The 12,517-nt window shown below is 39.2% G+C and overlaps 1 protein-coding gene across 1 annotated transcript in view; it reads right to left on the minus strand.

Annotated features, from left to right (window-relative positions):
- Positions 1 to 12,517, minus strand: part of c21h6orf136 (chromosome 21 C6orf136 homolog) — a 12,795-nt gene continuing 278 nt past the window's right edge. Inside the window, exons 2-8 of the mRNA XM_077743998.1 lie at positions 12,156 to 12,240; positions 9,348 to 9,502; positions 4,966 to 5,646; positions 3,920 to 4,008; positions 3,642 to 3,842; positions 1,833 to 1,902; positions 1 to 759 (exon numbers count right to left, since the gene is read on the minus strand). Of these exons, the coding sequence (XP_077600124.1) occupies positions 616 to 759; positions 1,833 to 1,902; positions 3,642 to 3,842; positions 3,920 to 4,008; positions 4,966 to 5,646; positions 9,348 to 9,446 (1,284 nt within the window). The 5' untranslated portion in view covers positions 9,447 to 9,502; positions 12,156 to 12,240 and the 3' untranslated portion in view covers positions 1 to 615. The remainder of the gene's footprint in view (positions 760 to 1,832; positions 1,903 to 3,641; positions 3,843 to 3,919; positions 4,009 to 4,965; positions 5,647 to 9,347; positions 9,503 to 12,155; positions 12,241 to 12,517) is intronic.

Raw genomic sequence — 12,517 nt, forward strand, 5'->3', positions numbered from 1 at the left:
TTATTCTGGTTTTCATTATTGTGAACTTTATTTAGGACAAACATTACACATGAGGGTGGATGAAAGTGACAATTCCTGCAACAGTTGGCTCAACGGGAAAGATCATGCAGAAAACACAGGAAAAATAAATGCAAATTCAGTGGTGCACTCTTAATTAAACGATGTTAATCTTTTAAAAATTAACCAACATCTTTGACTACAGAGGAGTAAATAGTGAAGCTAATTGCAGGTATATTTGAAATATTTACACCTTTTTTCAGTCTATTTAATTTACTTCATTGCGGTCATATTGCACATGTACAGGCTTTTAAGCTTTAAACATCTAAATTGACACTGAAAATTGATTTTCTTGGAGCATTTTATGTATTTACTTTTTTTATGTATTCAATACTCATGATCCTTCGAGTTAATCTTATTTAAATAATTTGGCAAAAATATCCAAAACCACATTTTGTAGAATGATTTCAGATGTTCACAGGACTAAGAAGACCTAAACTTTCTACACCTGACATTGTTCTTATTCCGACAAAAACCTGAACATACAGGAGCAACAATGAGTTTGTGAATTCGTTAGTAGTTCCTATGATTGCAACGCAATTGTTCTTCCAACCGCCGTCAGTCTCGGACCTGCCGCAGCGAGGAAAGGAGCAGTGGCAGCAGATTGAGAGCAGGTCGGTTGTCCTGCAAACCCAGAGCCACTAAAGTGCTGGCCAGGAGGGAGGTGACTCTAGTGACAACTGGAGGCTGCGCTGGCATGACCTGCACAGATCGTTGCAATGAAAGTATACTTTGCCTTTATGATACATGTGAAGTATTTGACATAGGCGTGGGCGATATGACAAAAAGTGTTATCATGATAAAAAAATAAATGTTGGTACAGTGTTCCCCCGCTACTTCGCGCTTCAGTTAACGCGGACGCAGAGGTTCGCAGATTTTTTTGGGGAAAAAATATATTACATTGAAACAACATATTTTAGTTTTTTTTGTTATAACATGAATTTCACTCTCTCTACCCGTATTCTATATGGTGTACTGTATACAGGGGGGTAAAAAAAAATAATAATTGGAATTAAATTCAAATTAAGCATTTTGGAAGGGGAATCCCTACTTCGCGGAAATGCACTTATCGCGGGTGGTCCCGGTCCCCATTAACCCCGATAAGCGAGGGAACACTGTATTGATATTATCATAACTAATTATCTGAAACTTCAAACTTGTATGAGTAATAAATTCATTACTTGTTATTCAATTATGAAAGTAACTATGTTACCTTTTTTAAAAAAAAGGTTTTTGTCATTCTGCAATAAAGAGAAGACAACTCCCTCAATGAAAATTAATGAATAATAAAACTTTGACAGGAATCTTTATTTCTATAATTTTGTCTTCAAACCAAAACTTGCTATGAAGTAAATTAAATAATCAGCTAAAGATATCACCATTGGCAAGCAGCCTCCCAAAAAGAAACAATGTAAATTTACCTCACAGGTGGTTAAAAACAATTTAAAAGTTGGATGAAATTAACCCATATTAACAAGTCTAAGATTTTTGCGACGTTTTCATAACATTTGCATAAAATGGGGAAGCTTCTTAATATCAAGAAAAGAATTACATGCTGTCCTCAAATGAGGCCAGTGAATTAAAATGGGTTTTTTTGTGGTGTAATTGCAGGTCCTATTTACCGAACTTTAGCAAAAGTTATTCATGGTTGACAAAAATGATTTGACGATAATTACCATTATTGATTTATTACACGTCTAGTTTGACTTGTGTACAAACATGAATGAGAGTAAAAGTCTTAAAAGTATCAGGCTATGTACAACTTTTTTTTTTACCTTTTCCACTTTATGACAGTGAATAAGTCCATCATTTCCTATGTAGAAAGTGGAGAAAGCATCATAGGACCTGTAAAAGATTCCATTCGTTCAGAATAAAGCAGATTGTGATCCTTCACCACTTTGCGGCTTGAGCATTCCTTGCTTCAGTACATCGTAAATCATATTTCATATGTCATGTATATATCATATCATATATCATACATATTTGTAAATGCAAGATGGCGGTACGCACGGGAGCAGCGGCTCAATGCTCTCCAGTTTGGTGTCGTTCGTTATTTACTAACATCTGCGAGGCAATTTTTTTCCTCCTGTCGCCAGGATTTAATTATTCTCGGAAGGAGATGCGATAGATGCATCACAACAGACTGCCAACGGACCTACGATATCCCAGAGGACATCTCGAGACCTCCAGGATCCCCGTGGATAGTCAGCCCACTCAGAGTACGTAGGAGGCGGCGAAGGGAAAGAAAGCAAAGGTGGCGATGCCGGGCGGACCAAGCTCCTAAGCTAAGGCGGCAACCACATCGGGCACCGCTTCAGAGTAACTTTTTGACCAACGCCAGATCCATCACCCACAAAATGGATGAGTTGGAACTTCAGATTGCTACCAACAGCTTTGTCATGAACTGCAATATTATTCTCATCACGGAAACGTGGCTACACCCACAAATCCCCGACGACGCGGTATCTCTACCTAACTGGACGCTATTTTGACACGATCGTTCAAAAGAATTAACAGGAAAAAGCAAAGGAGGGGGACTTTGCGTGTTCATACACAACGAATGGTGTTGCCACAATAGGATCATTAGCACTCACTGCTCCCCGGATTTAGAGCTATTGGCGATACGGTACAGGCCCTTCTATCTACACAGGGACCTAACGGTTGTCATTGTAATGGCTGTCTATATTCCAGCGGATGCTAACGTTAGCACGACCCTTAACCTCTAAACTTGCGGTAGCACAACACACAATCCCTTCTGTGTAATAACTTCGGGGTGAGGTAACATGAAGACGTTGGGCGTTGACCTGCATGGAAGTTAATTTAAATTTGTTTGTCCATTTAGGAGTGCCGTGGATAAAGTCCCCCCGGTGTTTTTTCAGAGGGTTGGAACAAATTAATTTGTTTTCAATTCATTTCAATGGGAAACGTTCGTCCGAGTTACGAAAAGCTCGACATACGAAAAGCTCGACACACGAAAAGCTCGACATAGGAAAAGCTCGACATACGAAAAGCTCGACATGTGATCTCAGTCTCGGAATGGATTACGATCGTATGTCGAGGTACCACTGTACACGAAAGAGAGGCAGGAAAAAAGACGCTACAATGATAAACAGCCTCTCATGTCTTGGCTACCTGGCTTTCTCGTATCTCAAAATTTTTCTCGTATCTAGAAATAATTATTTGCTTGAAATTTTACTCGTATTTCGAAATGCTCATAAGTCGGGGTGCTCGTATGTCGAGGTACCACTAAACGGCTTATATGCGAGAAATTATGGTAGTTGTAATTTAGGATTAGAGGCTCCACCAAAAAAACTAAGTTTCTACTCTTACCTTTACAATTACGACTTCACCAACTTCAGAAGTTGCCTTATACTTCTGAAGTTGGTGGAGTTGTCGCCCTCCCTCTGTTGTCATTGTGACGGTGGGGAAAAAAATAGTATCGGTAATATCATAATTTATTTACATCAGAGTAGACCAGCATCCCAATTGTATTTAACTGTAAATGTAATTGAAAATAGATTAACATTAACACAAGGAAAATGAAACCTATGGAAAATAGCTGCAATGAATACATGGATGTTTACCTGTACAGGTGTGATTTGTCTTTGCGGTAGAAGCGTAGCATCAGAGTGAAGAAGGGAAGACCATTAAGCCTCCATCGAGCCTTAATGGTCCTGTCTTCCATGTGCTTTGTCAGTTTAAGCACCTCCAGTCGGGCATCAGCGAAGTAGAAGAGACACATGAGGCGCCACAGCGAAAGAGTTAGCTGGTACATCACACGGCCTCTACAGTGTGATGGTCAGAAAATATATGAAAAGTTTAACCATATGAAGTAGTCTCAAACATGAATATGTAAGTATACCTTGTCTTCATATTGAGAAGTCCATTAATAAATTCTAGATCATGGGTGTACATAGTGTAGTCATGGTTCCCACGGAAGAAATTCGGAAGCTGCAAAATATAGTAGGTAATTACAATTCTCATATACTATGTATTTGGTACTTTATCTGATCTGCCTGGAGCTAGCTAGACACACATTGATAAGATGATTTGATTAATTTGATCCAGATTCAGTGCTGAAGTGGAGCGCAGCTGTTCAACTTCCAGTTAAATTTTATCAATTCAATCTTTGAATGTCGTTTTTAAATGCATTGTTTGGAATCTGTAGCAATTTTGAAATTGAATTGAAAAGCTATATATTCTTAAACTGGTCGTTCGTCTGGTTGAGCTTTGTGATTGGTTGGCAAAAAATTCAGTGTCCTCTCTGTCTAGTGTTAGCTGGGATAGGCTCTGGCACCCTCGCCACTTTTGTGAGGATAAGCGTCTCAAGAAATGAATGAATATACATTTTCGAGAACTAAAACAAATTAAAAAAAATTAAAAAAACATCACCACCCCATGATGCCTGACTTTGGTGCGGGCTGTCTGGGAGGGTGACCGTGATTGGTTGTCTCTTTCCCAGTGCCCTGCAATTGGTTGGGAACAAATTCAGGGTGTCCCCTGCCTGATGACTGTGGTTGGCTGGAATAGGCTCCAGTAACCCCAACAACCCTTGTGAGGATAAGTGGTATGGAAAATGAATGAACAAAACAGGCATCTGTTTGAACATCAAACATATCTCTGTAGTGTATTCAGATGATTATGCGTTGAAATTTGATGTGAAAATCATTGCAGTGTTTATTTTGTTTTGTTCTTTCAGTAAAAGTTGGAACAACCAGATTATCCGTCTTGAGGTGTGAAGGTCTTGTTTCTAAATGCTAGTAAAAGTCCATCTAACATTTAATTAGACAGCCATAATTTTGCATGTCAAATATTACAGGATGGTAACAAAAACAAAGTCAAACATGCAATTTGATTCAGTACTTCATTCGTGATTTGAACTTGAAATAAAAGACGGTGTCTACATACCTCAGTCCTCAGTCTTTCATACGCCAAGGCCAATTTCTGCTCTCCTTCACTGTCTCCATCACTGACTGTCCCCATAGTTCTTGCTTCGTAGCTACAGAGAGAGGTGGGAGGCAGTTGGGACTTCATCATCTTTTGGTTTTTAAGTCCATTATCCTCCTTAGAGTTCAGTCGGCGATGGGCAATCAGTTCTGTTCCCGGGGAATGGAAACAATAAAACTGGGAGCCATAAATGTAGGGTGCTGGGCACCGCTCTGCTTCAAACAGGCTTCGAAAACAGCCATGCTGTCTATTTTGTGAGTGTACATTGTTTCTATTGAAGCTGTTGATGCTGATGTCATCCTCTCTGCTGCCATCAACAGTGGTTGTTAGGAAGGAAAGTTCAGAGGAGTTATGGTTCCCTGGAGCAAGTAGCTCTGCTAGTTTAGTCTGAGTGAAGAATGGGAACTCCACTGTGGTGTGTTCACCACTTAGTTCTTTAGGTCTCACTAACACACACATGCTGAGTGAGTCCTCCCAGTACTCTTCATGGTAAGCAACCCTCTGCGACCAGTTGGCATGATGTAAAGGGTGGGACGGAATCACTTGCTTGGCTGACTGATATCTCAAGCTGTTGGGGGGAGCCAGGGCACAAGATGCACTGCTGAGAGGATGTGTGGGGTTGATCCACTGCAAGTCAACTGGCTGAAAGACACACAAACTCCTTTTATCTTGAATATAAAATGAACACATTTTAAAACGGCCTTGGCATGCCTCGATATGCTGTATAAATTGTTGATGTGCATTTGAACATGAAAAGATTTAGCATGTCTACGCTCTTTTTCTGTTCCACACTAGTAATGTTTCTTAATAGACTTAAGAACAGTTTTTTCCCACAGACATCAGGACTCTGAACTGGCGTTAGCACGACACACAATCCCTTCTTTACAATAACTTTGGGGTGTGCAACAACAATGTGCAATATCTTAAACTGTGGAATATTTTAGAATTCACCTAGCCGGGATGTGACTTTTTAATACTACTATTTTTTTTCTTGGGAAAACGCACCTTGTGGAGTAGCACCACCAACTTCCTTATATGCAGCTGTGTATGATGACAATAAAGGCTTTTGATTTGATAATGAGCTAATATTCGGTGTCAGTTAACCACTCAAACAATGAGATACAATACAAGAGCTGACAGTTGCCTTTTTATAGATAACCTAGCCTAATATGAACACTCAGCCATATACACACTACTTTACTGTCATGTTTTATGGAAGTACTTCTGAAAGCCAACTTCCTAACTGCGCCCTATTGTTGGAACACTTACAAAAGAGGTATTTTCAATGTTTTTTTTCAGATATTAAATTTGAAATATATTACTAGTATTCTATAAAATTGTACTTGTAGCTTTTAAGTCGTTAGTCGAACCTTCCCCAAACTACCTAACATAAACCCCAGTGAATTGTAGCAATTATAGTCCAGTGCCTAGTCTCTGGTATCTAAAAAGATAAATCTTTTAGTACTTTTGCAATCAGGGTTGAGGGCAGATCTCTCTCCTGAAGGCCCATGTAATAGTGACTAATGATTTGTTTTAGCAATAGTAAGGTCCTGTACTTCAGTGTTCTATGTGCAAGACTTCAGTTTATTTACACTGAATATTTCCATAAAAATGGATCTCCCAAAAAACTGGATGACTTTTCAGATCATGCCTCATTACATCGCCAGTGAAACAATTGATCCGAACACACCGTGTAAATAATATCAATGTTTCCCTAGAGAAAAGATCTCCGAACAATTCCACACAATGTGGATGCAAGATTCATTCCAACCAAACCAGGCCAGATCTGTCGTCCTCACCAATCGGATGTCTTGCAAAATGTATTCAAGCAGGAACTTAGCATCTTCACATTTTGATTTATTGCAGATGTGAAGCAACAATTAAGTGAATACTTCCACCTACTGGATAAATGATTAGTGGTAGATTAGACCAGTGATTTTCAACCACTGTGCCGTGCACACTAGTGTGCCGTGAGAGATTGTCAGGTGTGTCGTGAGAAATTATCCAATATCCTTTTTTTTTAAATTAATATTTATTAATAGTTTTCTGCAAATATGATGTAATTGTCCAGTGTCCGTGCTGTAGTAAATATACTATACAGAGTGTCATTTTGTAAAATTTTTGGTTAGTGGTGTGCCACAAATTTTTCCAATGTAAAAAATGTGCCGTGGCTCAAAAAAGGTTGAAAAACACTGGATTAGACCCAAGAATTAGGTGCATACTGACACCTAGTGTAAAAGAGTGTGTACCACCCATTCCTCTACCTTGATTTCAACCTGTGCACTCGAGTATATCGAGTACACCTGCAAATAGTTGCCGACAATAAATGATCATGAAATTCGTTGGCAACAAAATCCTCGATTTCATCGATTCGTTTTTGCTGCCTTACTTGACAATTATGCCCTGTTGCTTTCTTGTCTATTAATAAAAACCAGCAATTGCTACAAAATGAGATAGAACAGTGCTTCTCAAATAGTGGAGTGTGCACCCTACCAAAGGGAAGCTAGGAGCAAACTAGTACTAACTGTTTCAGATGCAACATTACCTGAGAGATTGTGATTTAAGAAACTTTTTTGTTGGACTAGAATAAAGTGTAATTCCACATTCACTCGGTGGATGGTAGTGTCGCGCTAACTGTCAGAGGTCATTTCAGGAGTACAGTACCGACGAAGAACAAACATCATGGAAATGTGTATTGTAGGGATAGAAACACAGAGCAACAGAAAAGTAATTGAGAAGCACTGCCGTAGAGACTCTTAATGAGGGCAAAACAGTTTGATCACGTTACTCCTATACTGTGATTGTGTCCAGTCAAATATGGTTGCAATTTTAAGGTTTTGCTATGTACTTGCATTGTCGACTTAATGTTGCCATGGTTCTTCCCAAAATCTACATGTCTTTTGATGATGTCAATGGGAAAAGACAAGTTCACAAGTTAAAGAGTATTTTCAGGGCTCCATTAAATGACACACTAAGGAAATTTTGAATATCCTCCTCGGTAGAAATATTTAAATCTTGATTTGATACCAAGACACTGCCATTAGGTAAATTTACCTGTAGGATTTTATTCTGCCATTTTTCCTTTCTCTCCCTCTGCATGCTAGAAGAGTGATAATGACCAAATTCAGCCTTAACGGTTGTGATGTGCTGACATAGTAAACGCTACGGTCAGAGCACGTTTAACTACGGTATGATGGCGGCGCACCAAGCGAGCAATAGCAAGCACAAGTAAGTGTACTCTCGTCTGGCCAGTCAGAGCACCTTAAACTAAGGTAAGATGGCGACACCCTGAGCGTGTAGTGACTGGCACAAGCAAGTTTTTTTCACATTTTATGCAAGATACCTTTTATTTTTTCCTTGAATAATAAACAAACGTCAAAATACATTTTGTTTAGAGTTTTGTCTGCATACCTTATCATGACGCAATGCAATTGCGCCGTGATGTCATTGTATCTTGGCGTCTTTTTATGTGCATGTAAGCCGTCCCCTCGATTAAGTAATCATTTTTTTTCAAACAAAAGCGGTTTATATGCGAGTAAATACAGTAAGCACTTAACTGTATGATAAAGATATAAACAATAAGAATTTGCATGTTCTCCCTTTTGGGGCTTGGGGGGGGGGGGGGGGGGGTCCTCCGGGGTACTCCAGTTTTCGTACCTATCCCGAACACATGCATGATAGGCTGGTTGAAAATTCTAAATTGCCCCTAGTTATGTGTGAGCATGAATAGTTGTCTGTCTGAACAAATAATTCATGTACTTATGAACAGCCTCTCGCATCCGCTGAATGCTCGTATATCAAAATTTGTCTCATATCTCAAGATAAATATTTGCCCGAAATTGTACTCGTATCTCATATTGCTCATATGTCAGGGCACTCGTATGTCGAGGTACCACTGTACTATAATGACTATCAAAATAACAAAATTAATTAATTACCCGGTGGGTGAGTGGCTAGCGCGTTGGCCCGCGCAGTTCTGGGGTCAAGTGTTTAATACGCAAGTGGGTCTTCACTGTGTGGAATTTGCATGGTCTCCCCGGTTTTGCATGGGTTGTCTCCGGTTACCCAAGTTTCCTCCCACATCCCAAAAACATGCAGAGCAGGCTGGTTGAAAACTTTAAATTGCCCCTAGATATGAGTGTGAGCATGAATGTTTGTCCATCTCTTTGTGCCCTGCAAATGGCTGGACACTGATTCAGGGTTTCCCCTGCCATGTGCCCATAGTTAGTTGGGATGGGTTCCAGCACCCCCGCAACTGTCTTGTGGTTCAGAAAATGAATTAATGAACAATTCATTCATTTTACACATGTTGTTTCCAGACTAAAAGAGATACTCAAGATTACCTTACTGAGACTTGCAATGTGCTTGTTGGTGGGTGGGCGTCTTCCATGAATGCGGACACAACCCACCCAGAAGGCAACGCCTCTTCTGCTTACAGCCATTCACCACAAGGGCCAAAGCAACCCCAGTCAGTATGTCACCATCACCCACGGAGAGTCTGCAAAGCCACATGCTTTAGAATGAGCTCATTGCTTGATTGCACTATTTGTACCAGTGTCTTAATTTCTTGCTAGATGAACTGAAGAACAGAAAAAAAGTGAAACAATAAAATGAATTGACTTATGATTAAGCAGCACGGTGAGTGAATGATTATTACGTCCTTCTCACAGTTCTGAGATTGAGGGTTGAATTAAATAATTTTATATTTTGCATTGAGAAAGAGGCATATTAACTTCCTTATGATATTGACCCTAATGGTGTGATTTTGATTCATACAGTAAAAGATTGGGAATCAGAGGGCGGCTCATACGCGAGAAATTGTAAAATTCAAACATTTTAAGCCGATTTTAAGGGTGCGGCTTATATGCACTGTCGGCTTATATGCGAGTAAATATGGTACTTGTGCCTGCCATTGCTCGCTCTGGGCACCGCCATCTTACCGTAATGAAACGTGCTCTGACTGGACAGACACGATTAGCCTTGATGCATGTGTTTGCAGTGTTTACCATGTCAGCACATCCCAATAGTTGTTGAGGCTGATCGAAAGTCTTGCGGTCGATCATTAAAAAATCAGCCTTGATACCTGCGTTATGTGTATCTCATGCTATTATTGCACTCAGAGACTTGGTGAAAACTAAAACCGCTAGGGGTACACCTCCTAGTTGAACTGCTCACGTGACTTCCTTTTTTTAATTCATCCACAACCAGACAACACCATTTCGGAATGTGCAATCCAGCAGATGAACCTTTCGATTCACACATTATCTCAGAAATACCACGTGCGATGATTTTTCTTAAGATTTTCCCTTCATAGTAACATATTTGTACTCCTTATTAAAACCATGAATATGGAGGTGAAAAATTGCCTCAAAATCGCTGAATTTTACAATTATTCTCGTATAAGACGCTCACTCATTCACAATTTTAATTTCCATTTTGAAGGTTTTAATAGGGAGTACAAATGTGTTCCTTTGAAGAGAAAATCTTAAGGAAAAATCATCGCATGTTCTATTTATGAGAAATTGTATGAATAGAATGCGCACATTCCAACAGGTGTTGCCTGCGGGTAGACAAATTCAAAAAGGAAGTCAAGTGAGCAGTACAACCAGGAAGTGTGTTCATCGCAGACTAGTAAGATGGCGGCGCCCTGAGCGAGCAACGGAGGTAAGTTTTTACACGTTTCTTGCAAGACACCGTTTATGTTTTTCTTGAATTTCATCCATAGACGTGAAAATATTTTTTTTTTTTGTTTTATCTGTTGATCTTTTGTTTATTTTGAAATAAATGACCGGATCGGCAGCATTGTCTTGCATTATGGCGTTTCATCTTTGTCACATTGCAGTTTCGTGCCAGTCAAGTGTAATTTGTGCACATATAAACCGTACCCTCGATACAGTATGGAAGGTTAATACAGTACAATACAAAAAATCATATGCAAATTGAAAGGTTCTGACAACTAGGTAAATCATGGGAAAGGTTAAAAAAAATTCCCTAAGATTTGTATACACTATTGCACTGCCATTTCAAATACAACTAACACATGACTTGGGGCAGACCACAAGCTTATAATAAGAACCAGTAATGGTAGCTACAATTGAATTAGCTAGCCAGGAGCAAACTACAACTAGTTGATTTACATGCAGCATCTTTTAAATATGAGGAAAATTGGGAAATTTGCCCAAAATACTTTGATTATATTTTAACTCTTGGAAAGTAAACGATACTGATGTGCCGATGTGATACTCAGTATTGGTATCAAAGCCCAATATGGCTATTTTGAAGTATCGGAGAGTATCACATTTGGTCACAAGATCGGTTACGATCCAGGAGTTGCACGTTTTCAAAACTATTGTATTTTTAGGTTGCTGAAAATCAGAACACTGGGGAAGCATTAGAAACTAATGACAATAAAGGATCATCGTATATTATCAGAAACAAAACATATCTTGACTTTAATACAAACAAACGATTTATCAATTTACCGGTTACATTGTATATTGCCTTATTTTCACTGGTTTAAAAATATGGGCATTGGATCCGAATCGGCAACCTATGTTGATAAAAAAAGTGAGTATGGGGACAACCCTAGTAACACACAAAAATCTGATTTGTGATTATTTTGGTATCTTGAAGGGCATGTCCTATTTTGTTGGGAAATACTTACCAGAGTAAAATATTTACAATACATTTATATCGCTCTATCACATCAGAAAGATGCTAAGTAAAACTATTGTTATATAGTTTTATACATTGTCCTAAGTGACAAAATTCATGTGCTGTCATTGGAACATGTGATGACATGGTTATGGGATAACATAAATGCCGTTATTTAGAATAGGATTCGTCAATAATTACATTAACGAGCAAAAACACATGCAAGCGAATCGAATATGTTTTATGTTTTCGCTTTAAACTATCATAAATTGTTTATATAAATCATAGCTTTAGCAGACTACCGGGACAGTCAAATGCTAGGCTAACTAGCAGCAAGCTTGTCCTGACAGACAAACGTCCCGGTCATAGTCGCGACAACCAAGTAAACCGCCAGAATTTTATAATTTCCGCAGAGTTTTTACTGATCGCATGCTATCAGCATTCACGGACAAATCATCGTAAATAGAAGTCATACATTTTAATTTCATCTGACTTACACAAGTGTCTCCCGGTCCTGTGTGTCCTTGCCCGTCCAAACATAAGCACGCCTCTGACAGGAAGGCGTAATGCTAGCTTTAGGGACTGTGGGAGAATTGCAATGCCTATCAGTTAAAATTAGAGCATGGCGGAGGATGTGCGAGAGCTATGTCGTGACTGTTTTTAAATTTCCAATTTCACTGAAACGTCTTTCATGTCATTGACGTCAATACAGCGTGTCTTCTTTACTTAGTCTTTACAGTCTATGGTCAGGACGAAAACAAGGGTGTTTATTCTGGCAAATTGGAAAATACGCACTCGACGTACCTGCATTTTCCGGTCGTTACAAAAGCAAAAAAAACCGAGCACTTCAATGGTAATG

Source organism: Stigmatopora nigra, chromosome 21 (genome assembly GCF_051989575.1).
Source record: "Stigmatopora nigra isolate UIUO_SnigA chromosome 21, RoL_Snig_1.1, whole genome shotgun sequence".
In the NCBI taxonomy this organism is placed as follows: domain Eukaryota; kingdom Metazoa; phylum Chordata; class Actinopteri; order Syngnathiformes; family Syngnathidae; genus Stigmatopora; species Stigmatopora nigra.